Source organism: Chinchilla lanigera, unplaced genomic scaffold, assembly GCF_000276665.1.
Source record: "Chinchilla lanigera isolate Chin_1 unplaced genomic scaffold, ChiLan1.0 scaffold00063, whole genome shotgun sequence".
Taxonomy (NCBI): domain Eukaryota; kingdom Metazoa; phylum Chordata; class Mammalia; order Rodentia; family Chinchillidae; genus Chinchilla; species Chinchilla lanigera.
In genome coordinates, this window is record NW_004955464.1 from 10,122,470 (window position 1) to 10,143,290 (window position 20,821).

The following is a 20,821-nucleotide window of genomic DNA, read 5'->3' on the forward strand; positions in this document are numbered from 1 at the left end:
CACAGGCAGGATTCGCATTGGCACAGGTCAGCACCTTTACTTTTCTCCTCCTCCCACTAGTTCTGTGCTCCCTGCCGCAGAAGTCAGGCCATCTGACAGAAAAGTGCCCTTTTTCCCCACCCTTCATTGCAGCCTAGAGCCCTTGGCCTCTGCCATGGAGCCTGGACCTGCATCTTAGCCATTTGTCAGGCCACCAGAGGATTGGACAGCCTGCCTGTTTTCCACACGCAGATATCAGGGAGGTCTGTCAGGCTCAGAAATGGCTTTAGCTGTGAACAGAATGTCAATGAAGGCCTGGCCCAGCCTACAGTGGTGGGTTATGACCTGGACAGGCCCTGCCCCTCTGCCTATGGAGGAGCTCCCTGTCCTTAACTGTGTTGAGAGCTTTTGCATTGCATTTGATATGAACCTTCTTCCAGGTTGGGGAGAAGAGGTTGTGTCTAGTAGCTGGTTTTCTAGGGTCCAAAAGACAGGGAATATGGGAAGAAGAAGGAAGGAGAGTAAAAGAAGAGGATTGCAAGTGGTCTATGAATCCACCAGAAAAATAAAATTCAGGAAAATGAGGAGATCTTGGAAAGTAAATGAAAATATAAAGAAAATTTTGATCCACTTCGTCTCCAGCTTTTCTGCCTACACATGCTTAAAGATGACCAAGACTGAACACAAGAGTTTTGAAAGTTTTGCAATGACAAAGTGACTCCTTACCAAAAAAAAAAAAAATTTAAGTTTGATCTTTTATCTTCACAATTTACACACATTTTGTATCTTATTCCATAATAGGTTTCAGTCATCCAATCCTTCATTCTTACTGCAGGGATGCACCCCCGACCTTCTTCAGCTGCTCCAACTCCCTACTCCACTTCGTGATGCCTAGAAATATACCCCAATCAGTGGCCCAGTATAGGCAGGAGGAATAATTCGTACCACATTCAGCAAGCTTAGTTAACCTGTTAGCGGTGAGTTAGACACGGCACCGTCCTCAGGTAGCTTACAGACCAGTGGGAGCTGCAGCCCCAACACTGGGTTACTGTGGCACGGCACAGTCAGCCTTGAGCAGCGACTCAGTTTCTAGTTGTCAGGCATACACTCTACTCCAGCCGTTTCTTACGCTATCTCTACTCCACGTACACTTCTGGAACAGATAGTGTCAAGTCTATGGCACAGCTGAAAAAACCAACAGGAAAAACTATTTGCCTTGAGTCATGCAGCTGGTAGATGGTGGGACAGGCTTAATCCAGGTCTCTCTTCCTTCAGATTCTGAGTTCTTCCTATTCCCATTCTATTTACTCCTGTAATAAAGAAGAAGGAGACCTTGGAGGGCAGAAAATGAACCCAGTCTGGAAGAATAATCAAGAAAGGCATTCAAAAGGAAGTAATGCCAATATCAAGTCTTAGGATAAGCAGGAATTGCAAGCCATGCACAAGTAGTTAGAAGAGCGTTTTAGGTGTAAGGAAGACCATGTGATAAACACAGTAGTGGACATAGTGTGGCTTTCTTGGGAATTGAACAGGGTCCTATACTGGAGTGAATGATACTGTCCTCTCGCCCATCGTTTATGCAGATCTTAGTCTTCTCCGCCTTGTCTCTGTCTTTCTACTTATCAGTCTCTATCCGACCTGCCTATTTATCTGATCCTTTTGCTTCCCTATATAACCCTAGGCAACTCACTTCACTACTCTGAGCCAAGGGTCCCTCATCAATAAAATGAGGATCATAATGCCAGCCTCAAAAGAGTAGAGTAGGGATTAAGTCTAATATTGCATGTGAATTCTTTTTTATATATTACAAAGTGCCATACAAATGTGAAGGATTATTATTATCTAGCTGTTGCCTTCTCTTGTGCCTCCCCCGAGCATGTATTGAGTATGGTAGTCTCTAGACTTCATATCATGCTATATATCTGATGAGAGAGTTTATGACAAATCAGAAATAATACCTGCCTTATGGAGAATCAGAGTATAACAGAAGTCCACCCAAGAAGCTACAATATAAGCCTCTGTTAGGTATTTCTAACTAAAGGTTTAATCTGTCCGGTTGCCTATCCATCTGTCCATCTATCCATCCCTTAAAACCATCCCTTTCACACTAGTCCTCACATGCAACCCCCCCTACTATAATCCCCTCTATATCAGGGACGTTTTGAGAGTCATGCCTTTAAAATAAAAGAAGAAAATCAACCATGAAAAGACCTACTTTACATAATGTGGAAGCGCTCTTTCTTTACAGTTCCATGCCCGTCCCTAACTTTTCCCTCAAGGCTCCCGAGAATTTCCTGAAGACTCAATCTGGTCCCACATTTATCTCATCCTCCATATTCTGTAAGTCAAGAAAGCTAGTTTCAACACTTTCAACTCAGAATTAGAGTCAATTTTACTGAGCTCACAGGCTCTGTGACTAACCTGGGACTGCCGGATCATCCCAAGGCAGTTCCAGACATCTGCATCTTTAAGGAAGATTGTAGAATTTGTGCTGACTTTGTCCTATGTGGCCCTGGTCTCTGAAACATCCTTAAGAAACTCTGTTGAGTAGCGAATATAAATCCTCTTCTGTTCGTTTGGAGCTTTGTGATTTCAATCAAGTTCTTCAACCACTCTGGGCCTTGATATTAGAATCAACAAGATGAGGATGATAACTATGAAAGTTGTCATGAGGATTAAGTGCCATATTTTCCGGTGTAAACTGTTGGCCCAGCACCTAATGTTCTCTATGTTTGATGAATTGACTCAGTCACAATTCCAGTTATTTTTCCTTAGTATTGAATCATATTGTCACTACTTTTCACACCTTATGTTTGTAGTTTTGTATTTGAGTATGTGTTCGGGAAGTGTAGTTGTATACGAATGTAGTTTTAAATTTCTTTCTTTTTTTTTTTTTTTTTTTTTTTTTGGTCTTTTTGAGACAGGGTCTCTCTACACAGTTCAGGCTGGCCTTGAGCTCACTTTGTAGCCCAGGCTGGTCTCGAACTCACAATAATCCTCCTTCCTCAGCCTCCTGAGTGCTGGGATTACAGGCATGCACCACCATGCCCAGCTCTCTATAGTTTTAAATTTCAATCTGCTGTTTATGACTGCTAAGATCCTAAAATACTGCCATGCAGTAGAACTTTTGTGATGATGCTGGTGTTCCTTTATACTGTCCAGTACAGTAGCTACCAACCATGCATGGCTACTGAGTACTCCTGATGTTAGTAATATAAAGGAGGAACCATTTTTTAAAGTTAATTTCAATTAATTTAAATTTAAATAGCCACAAGTGACTCCTGAATTAGACAGTGCAGCCCCAGGGTATGCCCTTGTTTTTAATTACTCCTAAAATAATTATTATGGTATGAAAACATTACTGAATACCTACTGTCTTGCAGACATTTAAACATGCACTAAATTATTTAACCCATGTCAGCCCTGCAACACGAATAGTCTTATTGTTACCCTCTTTTTGCTGATAAGGGAATTGAGGCTTAGAGAAATTACATGACTCTGAAGTCACACAGCTTGATTGAGCCCAGATCAAATTTAAAACTGTTCTCTTTGCATGCATCATGCTCATGCTATCTTATAGCAGTGTGTGTATAGTTCCCAGGGTGTATGTATAATTTCCTCTTGTTATGAACAGATCACTCTGGCTGTAGCGTGGAGAATAGATTTGGGTGGTGGAGGGGAGTGGAGGAGGTAGAAATAGAGAGGACAGCTGGGAGATTACTGCAGTAGTCCTGAACCACAGTAGCCAATGTTGAGACCCAAGCTGCTGGCCTGGGCTCTGTGCTAGTGGCCTCACAGTCCCAAGGGTCAGAGCTGGGAAGACCCTTACTAATCACTGAGGAGAAGTCCTTCTTTGAAGGATGATGAAGCTGAGACACCAAGGCAAGGAGATAACTTGCGCAGGGTTGGCAGAGTTGGCAGAAGTGCCTTTGTGATCTTTGTCCCACATTGCAAGACCATAACAGAAACAAAGATTTTGTGATCACCAAAGTCCTTGACTCCATCTAAATCTATACAGTTGTTTCATCTTTACAGATCTCCCCCTGTATTCTTAGATGCCACCAAATCACCAAAAACACAAGAATTCTTTCTAAACAAATCACTTTTTACAAAGAATGAACAAATCCTCTCCCCAAAGTTTGAGCATGTCCTCCAGAGAATACAGAAATTCATACAAGGTGTCTTGGAAGTAGATTTAAAAGCTTATTTCATTTTGTAGAGAAGGAGGGGGGACCAAACAACTTTCTGACGCCTGATAATATTCTCCTCTCATCTCTCATTTCCCCACAATATTTTGTCTCCAGGCTCTGGGAGCCTGTGGGAAGCTGCCATGCGATTTTTATCTCCATGATTAAAGTGTTAGACTTTATTGAGTTCTTTACATCAGCAGCAAAATCTGCAATGCAGGATTTTACATAACACCTCATTTTCTGCTTGCACCATTACTGTTATTAACCCGGTGTCAATAAACAGAAAATACAGCTTTGCTTATGATGTACTCTTTATTTTTGTTCTAGTTGCAAGAAGGGGAAAAAAGAGAAAGAACCCAGAGAAAACAGGAAAGAATTGTTTATCCATTATTTCCCTTTGATGCATGCCTTTCTGTCTCCCTGTTCCCCGACAGTATTTCTCACAGAATATCTAAGATGAAGGTCATCTCTGCTCAGAGAAGTTTTTCTTCCCCACCATTAGTGCATCCATTCATTCATTCAGTAAGAAATTCCTCTGCACCTGCTGTGTGCCTGACATCATCCTAGATATTAAGCTTATAAAGATTAATATAATACAATTTTGGGTCTTGCATGTTTGGCTTAATGGGAGAAAGAGACAAGGAAATAATAATAATATGAGTATAATAAGGATGAAGGTTTGCCAGTGTCAGTGAAAGAGCATAAGTAGCCACATCTAGATGGCTTTGGAAGTCTCACAGAGCGCCAGGTGCTTGTGCCGGGCTCCGGAGGACACTAGGTAGGACAAGGCACTCCTGGCTGATGGAGCAGCATCAGTAAGGCCTTGGAAGGCACAGAAGAGCACACTGTGGCCTGGAAGCTCTCAGTTTGGTGTGACAGAAGCATCGTCTGCCCATCAGCAGATAATAGGAAATAGGGTGTGAGGTGGAGGCGTGCCATCAAGGATCTGATATTCATATGTAGGAAATACCTTCCATGTAGCCTCTTAGCTCCCCTAAGACCAGGCCAAGAGAATCAGTGCTGAAAGATACAATGATAAGAACTTGTACTATGGATGGAAAGATTGCCCTTGACTCTGCCTCTTAGGAACAGTGTAACCTTGAGCAATGCACACATCTGTAAAACAGGTGTGGTGGGAAGAACATAACGACTGTGAACAAGTTCTGTGGGCTGTTGATGATACTTGATTTTTCAAAGAAAAGAGGGTAGGGAAGAAAATTCCAGATAATTCAAAGAGCCAGAGAAGCACAACCTCATTCTATCCGATTTTGCTAAGGAATTGCATATAGATGTGGATGAAGGAGCCCACAATACTGTGGGGCTTCCGTTCACCCCAAGAGAGAAGGCCCAGTTTGTTAATCTTACCTTCTTGTTACCTCCTTGTCTGGCCCTCCCTCAACTCTCATGCCTGCTTCCTCACTCCTTGCTGCTTTCTAGCTAAGGAAGTAGTCTATATAAACCAAGTCTCTTCAGAGGGAGTGAAGCTAGTAGCCCACATCCCATTTGCATTCTAGTAGGGGCTCAAATACTTGAGTATGCATATTTAGGTGTTTTCTTTTTAACTCTTGTTCTGATTCCATATCCTAACAAAAATATTCAATGCTTATGCTTAGCTATATTAAGCAAGAACTCTATTTTCATATTAAACACATGATTATATGGCAAAAATGTTCCTTTTATTCAGATAGACATATTTAGAAAAAATCAACTTCTTTTAGATCAAAATAGCATGACCTAAGACCATGGGACATCTGACAGCATTTTAGTCCACCTACCTGGGGACAAGCACTATTTTACTTTGAATTTGTCCTTCAAAATTCAAGCTTTAGAAACTTAATCCCCCAATGCAGACTGGGAGATGAAGCCCAGTGGGTTTATCAGTAGTTAAAACCTATAGCAAATATGTTGTTTGTTTTTAAGAGAGAAGATGTTAAGGTATGGGGTTTTTTTTAACTAAAACCTCAGTGTTTGGATTATTTGCAGTGCTGGCATTTTGTAGTAAATAAGTGGGTTTTGGGGTTGTTTGGGCCCTTGTCTCTAAAAGGTTCACCATCACTGGTTTAGGTCATGAGGGTTCTGCCCTTAGATGGATTAATTATACTAGAATTAGGGCTTTCTGGAGAGGGTTTAGTCTCTCCCACTTTTCTGCTAAGTAACAGAGTCTGTCCCTCTATGGCCCTTCTGTCTCTTGTCATGTGAGGATGTGACAAGAAGACCCTCACCAGATGTGGGTGCCTTGGGCTGGTGTCCAGATTCTAGATCTGTGAGAAATAAATTACTATTCTTTATAAGCTATCCAGCCTTGGACATTTTTCTGTTAGAGGAGCCTTAAATAAGCTAAGTACCTAGGAGGCAAATATCCAGTTCAAACCTTTAAAATGATGATATCCCCAGTCTCCGTGAATGGACCACCATCCACTTCACCACCCAAACAGGAACTCCATCTACACTCAGGTCCCAGGCGGAGTGCTCTCAAGCTCACTTTTTAGGAGGTCCCATATTTATGCCCTCTTTACATCCTTCCTGCCCCCGCTTTAATTGAGAACCTTATCCTGCCTTCCTCCTTCCCTCCCTCCGGACCTTCCTTCCTTTTTGCATTTCAATACTAGGGGTTGAACCCAAGGTGTTCACACTAAGCTACATCCTCAGACTTTTTTCTTCTTTTGTTTTCATTTTGAAAAAAGTTCTCATTAAATCACTACACTTCCAACACTGGGTTTGAACTTGTGATCCTCCTGCCTCAGCCTCCCAGAGTGCTGGAATTATACGCATATACCACCACACCTGACTTATCACTTCTTAATTCATTTTTATTTGGATTATAACAAAAATGTGCTAACTGATCTATATTCCTTTGAGTCTTATAATGTCCAGGTCTTCCTTGTCACAGCCTGTAGGGCCAGCTTTCTAAAATCTAAATGGAATCATGTAATTCTATAAAACACTTCGTTGGCTCTGTTTTTAGGAATGGTTATATTTCCTTAGTGACTTTCAAGGCCTTCCATGAATGGGCCTACGGAAGCCTCTCCAGCCCCTTTTCTCACCTCACTGCCCCTTAGGCCCTTCATTCGTGCTGTGTTCCTTGGAGTTCCCTTAACAGACTGAGTGGTTTGGATTATGAGGTTTGGGCTCACAAGTGCCCTCTTCCTAGACTTCCTGTCCACCAGACGCTTCTGTTCTGTGACCGACCTGGTGAACACCTGGGTATCTGCCAGGATGTTGCTCACAGTCGCTTCCTCTATCTTCAAGAGACTGATGGTTCCATCAGCCACTCTTCTGCCCATTCTCCCAGACATCTCTCACAGCCTCTCAAAGGCATCAGTACACTTATTTCCTTCCTCATCTGTCTTCCTCACTTAACTCTGAAAAGAGTAAGAGGGCTGGGAAAAGAGAACAAGAGGAGAGAAGGAATGAGGGGAGAGAAGATGAGTTGAATAGGGTAACATCCTTTTCCTCTTCCTCTCTCCTCCTGCTGAATGAAGCAAATAGGAGCCATCTTATTTCTCTCCAGGATAAACTGTGTAATTTTAGCGCCCCAGAACATTTCCTTAAAAGGAGATAATATGTACTCTGCCAGATGAAAGACTGCATTAGCATTGTCTTGCTGAAGGCTTGACCCGTAGGACCAGGCCAAGAAAAGGGCACTGCACTTGCACTTTACAGGAGATAAGGTGAAGAACACTGCTATGCCCAGTTAAAGGTCTGAGGGCAGAGATGGGGAACGTGCAAAACAAGAAGATGAAGTATTTGAAGACTATAAGGCTTTCAGGATGTGTGTCATGGTGAAAAGACCCTGAAAAGTCAACAAAGCCATTCTCTGAGTGGGAAGATTGAAGTCCAAAGAGGGAGAAGGACATTTCCAGGCTCACAGAGCAGGTTGGTAAGACAGCCAGGATAAGTTTCCTGGGGATAAAGGTGGTAACATTTACAGAGGACCTATCGTATCCCCTGCTCGGTGGTTAGACATACTACTTTTCCTCTCTGGATCGGCTGACAGCCTTCCGCAGTAGGTTTTCCTGCTCAAGTCACAACTCCTCATTGAGTTCCTAATATGTGCCTGGGGTGTCCTAGTTTCACCAGCCACTGATTTATAATAAAGCAACATTAACTTTTAATTATTGAATTAAAATGTCTCATGGGCTTACATGTTGTATCTCAGTCCTATTTTTAGTTGAGAACTCCTTGATCCTATATTCCTGCTCAGAAGTGAGCTTCTCAAGAAAGGCTCTGGCTTTCTCACCTGTACCTATGCCCTCTGTTGGTGCAGGAGCAGGTGTGCAAGGCGATCCTAAGGGCAGAGATTAAGCAGAAGCTTTGGAGGTAGTGAAATATCAGTTAGAATCCCACTGTAATCCCAAACTAGCTATGAGATATTAAAAAGTGAGTCTCTTGGCTTCTTCTGAGAAACTAAACTTGTGATCCTCTTTATATCAGTAAATTCTGAGAGAGTCAGATGAGCTAATGGGTGTGAGAATGGCTTATAAATAACCACTCTACATAAATATGGTGGTTATTGTTGATAGATTTTCTACTGAACAAGAAATGTGCACTTATTTAAACTGGCTCCCCAAGCTCTTCTCACCTCTACGCTACTATAGCTTCTGCACCTCTTTCAAGTTCCCCATTGCACATGCAGTTACTTGTGAAATGTCCATCCTCTCCTTTGGGTTTTGAGCTCCAGGAGGTCCATATCTCCAGGAACAAACATAGTACCTGCGCATAATATCACCATGTAATTGAAAGGAAATGACATTTTGTCCGTTTCCTCATTTAACGTCATAATAATTCTGTGTGCTTGGGAATATTATTTTTAATTTCCAGGTGAGAATACTGAGGCTCAGAGAAAGAAAATGACTTCTATAGGTCGTAAAGGTCACTCACAGCTAAATTGACATGGAAGCCAAGTGGAACAGAAGCTAAAATTACTCTACTCACAAGACTGCTACTCTTCTTTGATCATAATCATTGCTATGGCCATTATTAGGATCACCAGTCCCTGATAAAAAGAGCAAGAAGAAGAGGTCAGAAGTTCTTGTGACATGGAGGGTCAAAAATTATGAATCAATGGCTGATGAAACTAGGGCACCCTCCTGTGCTGAGCTTTCACCTTTCTCCTTTTTTTCTTGGCCTAGAGCTAGAGGAGTGAGACAGAAGCAAGAGACTAGACCTGGCTCCTGCCGGATCCTTAGAAAGAGATGCAGAAATCCTGTGTCCATGCAGGCTTGACTTTTTGCCTCTAAGAAGAGGTAGATTGTGAGAAATGTATCAGAGATAGAAAAAATATGATTTTACTCTGTACCTGGCTGTGCGTATTCCATTTTCCCCACACCTAGGCATTACCTTCACAAGATTTCTTTGTCCTAAAGTTGATTATGCTGAGCCTAAAGGAGCCACAGATGCAGGTGCCTTGCCCTTCTGAGTAGCTTGAAATAAAGAGTTTAGCCCTACATCACCAAGACTTGGGTTTGAATCTAAGTTGTAGCACTTGAAAGCTCCTTGCCTTGGTTTCCTCATATAAAAACAGGACTCTCAAAGACTGCCGTAAGAACAATTACAGGATCATACCCGAAGGTACTCTGTGTCATCAGTTTCTACTGTGTCATAGTTCAGTGCTCGGGTTGTTGAGCCAGACTGCTAGGGCTCCGCCAGTTATCACTGCGTGTTTGGGGGATTCCCTTGCAAGTTACTTAACCTCTCTATTCTTGAATTTCCTTATCGAAGTGATGTTTCTATATGATAAGTTTCTGAGAAGATTCCTGAATCCTTGGCACATATTAAGAGCTGTAACATTATTATTCCCTTGAAAATTCCTCCGGATAGAATCTAGGCCTTGAGACTTCCCACTGCCGTATGCTTTGTTGCTCCTTTCTCTTTGTCCAGCATACATTACTGTATTAATTTAGTCACTCTAAATGATAGAGTCCCGTTGTATACCCAATGGATGCAGGAGTGAACCACACACCGTGCTAGTCCTCCAGGAGTTTACACACCACCTCTTCCTTCTTAAAACTTGTTTTTGTTGTTGCTGTTCTTGGTTTTCATGAGAACTACACTCTTCTTCCTACCGCCCTGGCAATTCCACAGTATCTTATTCTTCCTCTACCCAAATTCTCAATTTTAGAGGACTCGGGGCTCAGTCCAGGGACCTCTCTTTGGCCCAGACGCTCTCTCAGTGATGTGAAATAACAACTGTATGCTGGTGATGCCCTCCCGTCAGAGATGTACTTGCATGAATTAACTGTCTACGTGACACTTTCAATGTGGTCATTTCATCCAATGATCATTTCAAACTTCAGAAATCCATATCAGAACTCTCAGTTTCCTTACTACTCCCTGCCCCGTGGGACTCTACCCCCATGTTTCCCGTCCTGTACAAGACACAATTAGCTACTCAGTTTCTTGTTTCATTTTTCATTCTTCCTAGATGCAACTCATGTGGAGGTCCACAGAGGAGACCAAAATTGTTACCAAATATGCCCTCCTCATCTCAGCTGCCACTACTCTCACTCAAGCTACTGTGTTCTCATCAGGAAACTGTATCAAGTGCCTCCATTTATGCCCCACTAAAACCCATTATCTACATGATGGACAAGGCATTTTGCCAAAGTCTCCCTACTAAAATGGCTTTCTACTCTGCAGAGGAGAAGCTCCAAACTCTGGCCTTGGCCAGCAAGGGCCTGCCTCCGTCAGACCCTGCAAACCTCCGGGGCTAATTTCCAGAGTACATCGCAGTCCAGCCACGGGCCTTCCCTCTGGCCTTAGGAAATGTCGCACTTGTCCTTGCTGTAGAGCATTTATTTGCCCAGAATTCTCTTGCCAGCCCTTTTTGGGTTACACTAAATTTTTTGTTTTATTTCATTTTAGTAGCTGGGACTACAGATGTGCAGCACTACTGCCAGCATGCTAACTTTTTAAAAAATGGCTGAGTCTAATAATCTTTTGAGGCTTTACTCAAAAGTGAGAAGCCTTCCATGTGATGACACTGCCTGAAGTTGAATCTTCCCTCATCTACCCTGTTATTGCCGTCCTGAGGCTCTTCTTAGTGCCTTCCTGGCATGTATCACGATCTGTCCTTACCTGAGTAGCTAAGGTAAGGACATGGTTGCTGTCTATTGTCAGCCATCCTGACTTGGATATCAGCTTCTTAAAGGTGGGAACTTCATCTGTCTTGTTCACCCCTGGAACCTATCGATATAGGAGAAAGAAACTCCCAACCTACCAGATGTCCAGTATGAGTTAGTGTTCTCTAAGACTGAAGAATGAATTTTAGGAATAACGGAGGTTAAGAGCTCAATATATTTACGGAGGAAAGAAAGCTTCTGTCTGAGAGAGACAAAAGGGGTCCTGAGTGGGTTGCCAAGGACCCTATCCTTCTAGGGATTTTTATAAGCAAAACCATGAGGTGAGATGGGTCCGAGGCGGGGGAAAATGGGAAATTGCAATGTGGGCATGAGGTGGGACAAAACTGTGGTGAATCAATAAGGTTATGACCATAATTACTCAGGTAAGACTGAGTAAATTGGGATCAAATGGGGAAGTGAGTCACATAGCAAGTAGGCATGAATACAGAACAGGGGCTCTTCCTGTAGGGGGTTGGGTTAGTGGCTCTTTCTGGCTTCCTCAAGGTGATGGATACCTATTTAGAATATCCATCGCTGATGTTTATCCTTCCGAAGTATGTGGGTGCATTCATTTTATCTTTTGTCTTGAGGTCTGGCCTTCAGCGGAGGTGCCTGTCTCCCCCAGATGCAAGGTATCTCATCTTCTACACTGGCTCCTTCGAGGGCCTACCCCTGTCTGAGGGTCTGTAATATTTCTATCTAACTTAGCTGTCTATAACACTATTAGGACTTGGCACACAATAGGTTTAAAGTAAGTATTTACTTAATAAAAATGTATATTTTAACAAACTTTAATCTAAAAAATCTGTGGAAGTCAAAAAAATGGAGCTGCCACTGCTGGAAACATTAAGGAAGGCTTCTCTGTTTGGGGTTGTTTGGTTTGGGCAGTGCAAGTTGAACAAGCTGTTGCCAGAGTGGAAAGGAAGAGAGAATAAGCATTCCCACCTGAAGGGATGGCAAGCACAAAAGCACAGAGCAGAAGAGTGTGGGAGCGACAAGAGCGAGCTTGAGAAGCAACAGCGGCTCTGTAAGGCTGGCACATGACATGGAGAGAAGCGAGCTGGGAAGTGGCCAAGGCCCACCCCTTGGTTCCCTGGGCAAGCTCCCTGGGCTTGCCTGCCTTCCTTCCTTCCTGCCTTCTTTCCTTACTTGTTTGCTTGCTTGCTTCTTTCCTTCTTTCCTTCTTTTGTTTTTTTCCAACACTAGGAATTAAGCCAGGGCCTTTGGACTGAGCTACAATCTCAGCCACATTTAAAAAAAATTTTTTTTGAGTTGAGATCTCACTAAGTTTTTCAGTTTCCCAGGCTGAGTTCAAACTTGTGCTCCTCCTGCCCCAGCCTCCCAGAGTGCCGGAATGATAAGTGTGAACTGCCATGCCCACATCCTCCTGGGTTTCTCATGTGGTGACTGCTCTTTTCCCCCTTGGTTTATCATATTCCTTTTTGTGCCAGGAATTTCTGACCAGGAAAATTCAAAACATGCCCAAGGAAGGAAGGCCTAACTACAGTACTCCAGAGATCCTTACAATGTGTAATAAAAAACCTTTAAGTCATTCTGTTCATTTGATTTTTTTCTATTGGTATTAAAGAAAGATTTTTTTGTTTTCTCTAACTTCCAGAGATAGCTTTTGCTTCTTTAAAAGAAAAAAAAAAAAAAAAAAAAACAGACAGGGAGATATTTTATTTGATAACGAAAAGAATAGATTTGGAACTTGTCCGTTCAAGCCCCATCGGAGAAACATTTTCCTGTGAGGGAGTCATGTGGAAGTTCTCAGCACTTCTAGTTCTGTCCGGCAGAATCACCGCAGTGTGAGGCCAAGGCCAGCGGTCCCCAGACCACGCCATCCCACAGCCCAGTGGTGAAGGAATCCGCCTAGACTTGCCCGATTGTGACCAGGGGTTTACCAGGCTGGACTGCAGGCTCTTGAGAGCACAGTGGCAGGCAGGGAATGGAGCCTTGCAATCAGGAGCCTGAGTGTCAGTCCCCACTCTGCCACTTGTACTGTCTAAAGCTGAACAAGTTGCTAAGCTCTCTGTTCATTCTCCCCTCTGCAAAACAGAAACAATAACGAAGCTCACTGTTCTGAACTTGCCATGATCCTTTCCCAAGTTCAGTTTGTTCTCATCTTGAAACCTGATTAAATCCCCTGCGTTTCCTGAATTGGATCTCCCTGGATGGCCCTTGCTTCCCTGGATTAATAGTGATGAGGTCTGGAGTACCGCCCCGGTGCAAAGGTTTCGGTACCATATCAGAGCGCCGAGCTCAGGTTTTGCCCTGTGTGGAATGAGATGAAGCAGGAAAGCAGCTCAGAATGTAGAAAGAAAACCCATTTCCTCCCTGGTGTCTAGGAGGAAGAAACTCCTCACTAAATTATGTTGCAAATATGCCCCAAGGTAGTTTTAATTTTATTGGCACTGATTTTAATTTACTCTTTAGGCCCCTGATTGCAGGATGAGCTGTTGGCTGCTGGCAAGGGGACAGCCCTTCATCACTTGGTTTTAATTAAGGTTCTTAAGTTTGGAAGGAAAGAACGGAGATGGCCCCCTCCCTTCTATTCTCATTCCGAAGTTATAATTAAGGGCCTTGCATTTTCAACATCCTTGTGTTCCAGAATGGTCACAGAAAAGTACTTCATTTCACTGCTGGAAAGAGCTGAACATACATTTGTTCATGCATTAATTCACTCCTCCTTTCACGGTGAATTTCTCATTCATTTCTTCATCAAATCATTCATGACAACTTTCCAGGCTTTGTTACAGTCCTGTGGATTTTTAAAAATCAGCAAAATATGATCCCTGCCCTCAAAGAGCTCACATTCTAATAGAGCATGGCAATAAATACAGAATTAGAACACCACGTCGAGGAGGCTGACCATCCAGACAGAGGGATAAAAATAATGCCTTTTGAATTGAGGTTTTTGTACTAAACAAGAAGAATAATAGTAGCTGCTAAAACGAATCATCATCAGATCTCAGTGACTTAATATTCTGAAGGCTCATTTCTCTTTCACATCAGTCTGAGGCAGGTCTGGGACACTCTTGGCTATTTTCCTCTAATTCAGTGATGGCAGGTTTTAGAGTCTTCAGTGGTAACGAACAGCCCACTGGGCACACATCCCATAGGTTTACCAGCACTGCCCTACGTGTTGATTAAGGGTCCTGGGGGTCTTCCTTCATATGATGCTATAATTATTACAAGTAATTTTCACTCAAATGGGAAAGGGGGGCTGGGGATTTAGCTCAGCGGCAAAAGCGCCTGCCTGGCAAGCGCAAGGTCGTGAGTTCGGTTCCCGGTACCAGAGAAAAACCAAAAAAAAAAAAAAAAAAAAAAAAAAAAAAATGGGAAAGGGAGGACATGGTTCATTGCGTATGAATCTCATAGCTAAGACCTAGCATGGCAGTTATCACCCCTATTTACATCTTATTTTTTATGGTTTATATCTGGATGTCCCCCCAAAGCCTCATATGTTCAGAGATGTGGATTTGGGCAGTGAGTGGATCGTAGGGCAGAACAATCTTCAGTGGATTAGCCCATTGCTCGCTTCATAGCTGACTGTCTGTTAGGAGGTGAGATTTGATTGCACCTGATAGGTCCATGGGGGTGTGGCCTGAAACGTTCATCTCTTTCCTAGTCCTCCCTTCACTCTCTCTTTGCTTCCTGTCTGCCACGCATTAACAACCCTTCCCTGCCATGCCCTTTTGCTATACTGCCCTTCGTTGGAACTAGCCCATTATGGACTGAAACCTCCACAAACTGTGAGCCAAAATAAACTTTTCCTCCTTAAATTTGTGGATGTCAGGTATTGTGTCCTGGCAGACAAAGGAAGTAATTAAGACACCATTTTATCCCAACCAAATAGCAAGAAGACTAGGAGGTGTATTCCATGACTCAGAAGAAGGGAATGGGACTGGCAAGCACCTATCCAGTTTCTTTTTTAAATTTTAGATCCAGATAAGAGTTAACCAGATAAAGAACTAGAGAAAGTATTTTTCCAGATGGACAAGACAGTGTGGAGGCAAAAGTCATAAAGTTGTGGTCGAGTTACTCTAGGTAGCTTGACATGGCTAGACTGTAGAATACCAGACCAGAAATAGCAAGAGCTGGGTCTCGAACAGAGAACAGATCATGCAGGAGCTTCTAACACGTATAAAAGAACTTGAACTCTATCCTGTGAATAACAGACAGCTGTAAACCAGTTTTAACTAGGTAAGTGACATAGATTATTTCCAAAAAGATCACTCTGAAACTTCAAGGAGATCAATTCAGAAGCTATCATAACAATAGACCAAGCAAGAGATTACAAGGCCTTAGATCTGACCTGGCCTTGTCGTGAAGGAATTCATAGGCACTCACACTTATCAGCCAACTTGGACTGGATTGTAACAAATACTGATATCAAGCCTCAAGCAAGAAGCTATGTAGAGAATGAGAGATTTGTAAAATTGAAGTCTCCCCTATCTCATCCATTTACATTTTTTACAGATGAGAAAACTGAAGCATAAAGAGTTGTTATTGATATGTGGTCACAAATTATATTAACATTAGGATAAGAGCTAGAAACCCCATTTCTGCCTTTCATATTTCATTCAAATCAGTTGAACCCATGTCCATAAAATCCACTTAGGCACAAAATGTAACAAGTGTGTATTTGTATGTCTTTTTGCATTCCTAGCAAAGTACAGAATATGTGTAATAAAAAGAAAAACGATTTACACCTCAAACTCAGATCCCATTGAGTTTAATTTAATAAACATGTTTTACTTTATTTCCAGCCTCTAAAATCTCAGGGTGAAAAGGAATCTTACAAACCAACTGGTCCTTTATATTGTTTTAGAGTTACTAGACTGTGCAGTTAGATAAGAAAGAGAAATTAGAAGCTGAAAAAGGATAAAATTAATATACACATGATAAAATTATATGGGAAATGCTGAGCCTTTATTCACCCCTTTTCTCAATCATCTTCCCTTCTTTCCATGGTGTTCCTCAAGCATGCCAAACTACAATTGGCCTTTGCATTTATTTCTTCTAATAAAGACCCTGAAAGAAACTTTTACCTTATATCCTCATTGCCAACTCTCCTGGTTCATTCAAGTCTCTGTTTTCTAGAACTTCTATTATTTCCTGCTTCTTTAGTCTGCTTTGGGTTCTCATTGGCATCAATATCTCCTACCATCTTATATATTCATTAATTGATTGATTTTCCTTTTCTCACCATAGAAGGTAAACTGTTTGAGATTAAGAGCATTTTACTATGCTCACTGCTGTCTCTAGTGTCCAGAATATTCTTTGGCACATATTCCCGATGCCCAGAACACTATCTAACACATACTAACCATTCAGTATTTTCTGAGTAAATAAACAAATGAAATACAAGGAAATCAAATTCAAAATTATAAGCAATAATAATAGAGTTAGTAAAGTGTTTGAGAACCAACTTCATTTGTTGAAAACAAAGCCTTTACTTTTACAGAGAAACACCAGTGAGAAGATTGTAATGGAAGAAAGCATCATATTTATAACAGCAACTGAAAATATAAACTTCCTGGACATAAAAAAGAAGTTCAGGGTGTTTATAAAAAAATCTTAAAAATCTTCCTGCTATACTGAAAAGAAAACTTGAAGGAATGGAAAGTCAGAACATCCTTGGATGGAAAGGATCAAAGTCATTGAATTCTTCCTAGGTGTTTCTGAATTTAATATGGTATTACAAATATTGACAGGATATTTGAGGGTGAAGAGAACTAAATAAGCTAATCATAAAGATAATATAGAAAAATATGCAAAAAATTCATGAAAGTTCAGAAGAAACAGCATAATAAGATCATGCTAGTTCTCCAAATATTAAAACAAGGTATAAAAAGAAAATAATTAGAACTGTGTGAATTGACATATGAATAGACAAATGACTAGAACAAAACAGGAAGTCCAAAGGTAAACCCCACTACAGAAAAACGTGTATAGTAAAAATGGCTTTTCAAGTCAGTAGAGGAAAGATGCACAATTCAATAAATGGTATTGGGACAACAAAATTTAGGCCTTACCTCATACTCTACATCTGTATAAATGGAAATAAAACAAAACATTTAAAAGACACAATAAAAAAAAAATAAAGAATTCAACCCAGAAACCACAAAGGAAAATATTGATAAATCAGACCATAATGGTTTAGATCTAGATTGTCCACCAAGAGCCTCAGGTGTTCAGATGTTGAGCCTTTGGAAGGTGATTGGGTCATGGGGCCATACACTCATTAGTGGATTAACTCACTTTTGAGTCCACAATTGGATGTTCTGCTAGGAAATGGGACCCAGTTGGAAGAGAGGGTCACTGAGGGTGTGGCCTGGGTGGCCCCATCTCCCTCCCTGGCTCTTTCCCACTTTTTCTGATTTCTGGGCCACCTTGTAGTGAGCACCTTTCCTCTGGGCAGGCTCTTCCACTGAGCTGCTTCTGCCTTGGAGCCACCTGACCAGGGACTGTAACTGTGAATCAAAATAAACCTGTCCTCTTTATAGTTAGCGGTATTGGTTGTTATGTCCTGGCAGCTAGAGAGTGATCATATAAAATTTGCAATTAAAACTTTCTGCATAGGAAAATGTACTAAAGAAGTAAACCACTACTTTTGTACTAGTAGAAGCTTATTTTGGCTCACAGTTTTCGTGTTTCTGCCCACACTTGGTGGGGTAAATAGCAACAGTGTGGTGAAAGACCTGGGCAGAGAAAAGCCACCCACATTATGGTGGCCAAGAAGTAGAGAAAAATGGTAGCAATTGGAAAGGTAGATACAGTACGTGCTTCCAGGTTATGATCCCAGTGACCTGCCTATAACCAGGGGCCACCTCCTAATAGCAAGACGCTGTTGCACCCCATAATCCAGTCCAGTGTAAGGTTTTTGTGAGGTGTCTAGATATAAACTTTAACAGTAGTTTAAAAAGAATGAAGTAACTGTTTACTGAGAATCACCTCCAAGTTCTATTCAGAAAAAAAAGTAATCTGAATGTGCATTTAGAGTGCTAGGAGTGGTGGCAATATTCACTTGTACATACATACACACTAACAGTATGCTAACAGATAGCGCCAACCTGATAACATTGGTTACCTCTGTATAGCAAAATAGGGTGACTGGAGGATAAATGGAAAGAATTTTTTTTTTGCTATAAATTGTTTCATAGCTTTCTACTTTTGAAAAGTACAAATCAATCAATTATAGTTCACCTTCTGGTTACTGAAAATGAACTCACATTTGCTCGCAAGTATAGGGGACAATGAATACCATGCCCAAGTGGCCATCAGAAGAACCTGGTTCTAATTTTTGTTCCTTCGACAGTTTACTGGGCAGCCCTAAGCAAGAAACCCCCCCATTCAGTGCTGATCTGAGCAGGGTCAGAGAAATTGATCTCTAATACTCTCTCTTACTCCTGACATCCAGAGATACAAATTGCTGTTTTCCTCACACATCGTCTAAGTCATCTCTCTACCTCCTCCTTTCCTGTGCAGCTCATCAAAAGCTCAGAGGAAAAGACAGACAATTGAAGAAAATAAAATTGCAAAGATGACTTTTATAGGGCTCCTGTTGAATCATTGTGTATTCCACCTCCAAAGCTGAAAATGATGAGTTTAATATCACACAGAGCAGTGCATCTTGTATCTCTCAAAAGACCGCTTATGCTATCCAGAGAACTGGGAGCTCGGCAAGACATAATTTTTTACTTCAACTCTGAGGCAAATGAAATGACAGTCATCAAGTCCACATTCTAGAAGCAACGTGGTTTTCATTTGAGTTTAACTTCATTTGGAAGTGTCCCAAAGAGGGAAAATCCTTCTCAATGTGGGCTGTTCTTCTTTCCCAGGACTGTGTACCAGAAAGGAGATGGGACGCAGCTAGGTTTGCCCCAGCTCTTGCTAGTGCTGGCCACTGAAGCAGACCAGTTAATTGTCCCAAGGGTCAGCAAGCCTGGGTGTCAGTCCCAATTATTCCATGAGTATAGGCAAGTCCCTTCCATGTCTAGCTCCTCTGTTACTCTCAGAAAAAATTAATAGAGAAATACTGGCCTGGTGAGTAGAAAGAGAAAGTTGTGTGAGGGATATTCTAGATGAAATCCCTCAAAGTCCCCCAATTGCTGCCAGTCCATTTCGTTATCTGGAGTAATGTCTGGAGTAATGTCTTAGGTCATTTGTTCAGTCATCCAGTGACTGAGCATGCTTAACTTATAGCACTGGGCTCTTTACAGCTGATTCTCTGACCTTCAGGGAAAGTTAACAAATAATAGCTCATCAAACTAGTAAATGACTTCAATATGTGCAAGCAGAGAGCAGAAAAAGTAGTCAACCTCATTTATAGGTGACAAAGGCTCCCCATGAATAAGCTATATATTATGAATAAGCTATATATTATTGGGGAGTAGGTGTAGCATCATAAAACAAGGTTAAATAAAAGAATTAACTAAAATTGCCTAAAACACAACTCCCAGAACAGTGCCTAGTATGCATTAGAAATACAGGAAATGGTGGTAAGTATTATTACTGTTTTTAATTCACATGATAACTCTCTGAAGTTGGAATAAAAATACAATTTTTCAAGTAAGGAATCTGAGGCTCAAAGTGGGATCACGATTTACACCAGGTCCCCTGACTAGAAATGGTGAGTTATAGCCCAACTGTACACATGCCGCAAATAAAGAGAATTATGTTACCTGAAAGGTATTTCTCACTAATCAGAGGAATAAATTCCACTACTGTCTAATCATGGGTACATTAACTGTTCTGAGTAAGTAACAGCATCAATTAACCTGACAGAGACCTCATATCTTCAGTGAGCCTCTAAAGAGTAACGCAAATGCTAGTGCTCTCAGAGCTGAGGACATGGATCCTCACTATCTCAACCCCTCCAATCAGATTACAAATAGCTGCCAAATCTGCTGACACAAAGAGCCAGTTTAAGAGGGTATCGTGTATATGGTCTGGTCCCTTTAGGGTGAGTTCTGTGGCCCCAGACTTCTCATTTATTACCCTTTCCCTTAACAGAAAACAAGCCTGGAGTTCTACATTGACATCCACGCCCACTCCACCATGATGAATGGCTTCATGTATGGCAATATCTTTGAGGATGAGGAACGGTTCCAAAGGCAGGCCATTTTCCCCAAGCTCCTCTGCCAGAATGCTGAGGACTTCTCCTACGTAAGTCAACTTCTCTCATAGCAGCCCTAACCCCCCACCCCAACACTGTGTGCCTCTTGCTTTCTTCTGGTTCAGTTCAGTTCGGTTTGAGCTTGACAAGACACCTACTCCGGGCTAGGTCTTGAGTGGGTGATGAAGATAGAGGTAAACCAGTTATGGCGATACCCTCAAGTCACCAGTCAGGGAGGGAGGCTCGAAATGGGTAGCCTTTGATCTGTCCGATGGCTGGCATTTGTTTAATGGGTCTGATTCCAGCATGAAGCTCACAAGCACCACTCTTGGGCCAGCCCCCAACCCAATGTCTGTTTCCATGTATCCCAGTTCTTTTTTTTTTTTTTTTTTTTTTTTGTTTTTTCT

General features: G+C 41.8%; 1 protein-coding gene across 3 annotated transcripts in view; it reads left to right on the plus strand.

The window, feature by feature from the left end:
• Agbl4 (ATP/GTP binding protein-like 4) overlaps nt 1-20,821 on the plus strand; it is a 1,347,784-nt gene that overhangs the window by 1,275,069 nt on the left and 51,894 nt on the right. For all 3 annotated transcript variants that reach the window (XM_013521735.1, XM_005398626.2, XM_005398625.1), the window contains exon 10: nt 20,312-20,464. In XM_013521735.1, coding sequence (XP_013377189.1) covers nt 20,312-20,464 — 153 coding nt within the window. The remainder of the gene's footprint in view (nt 1-20,311; nt 20,465-20,821) is intronic.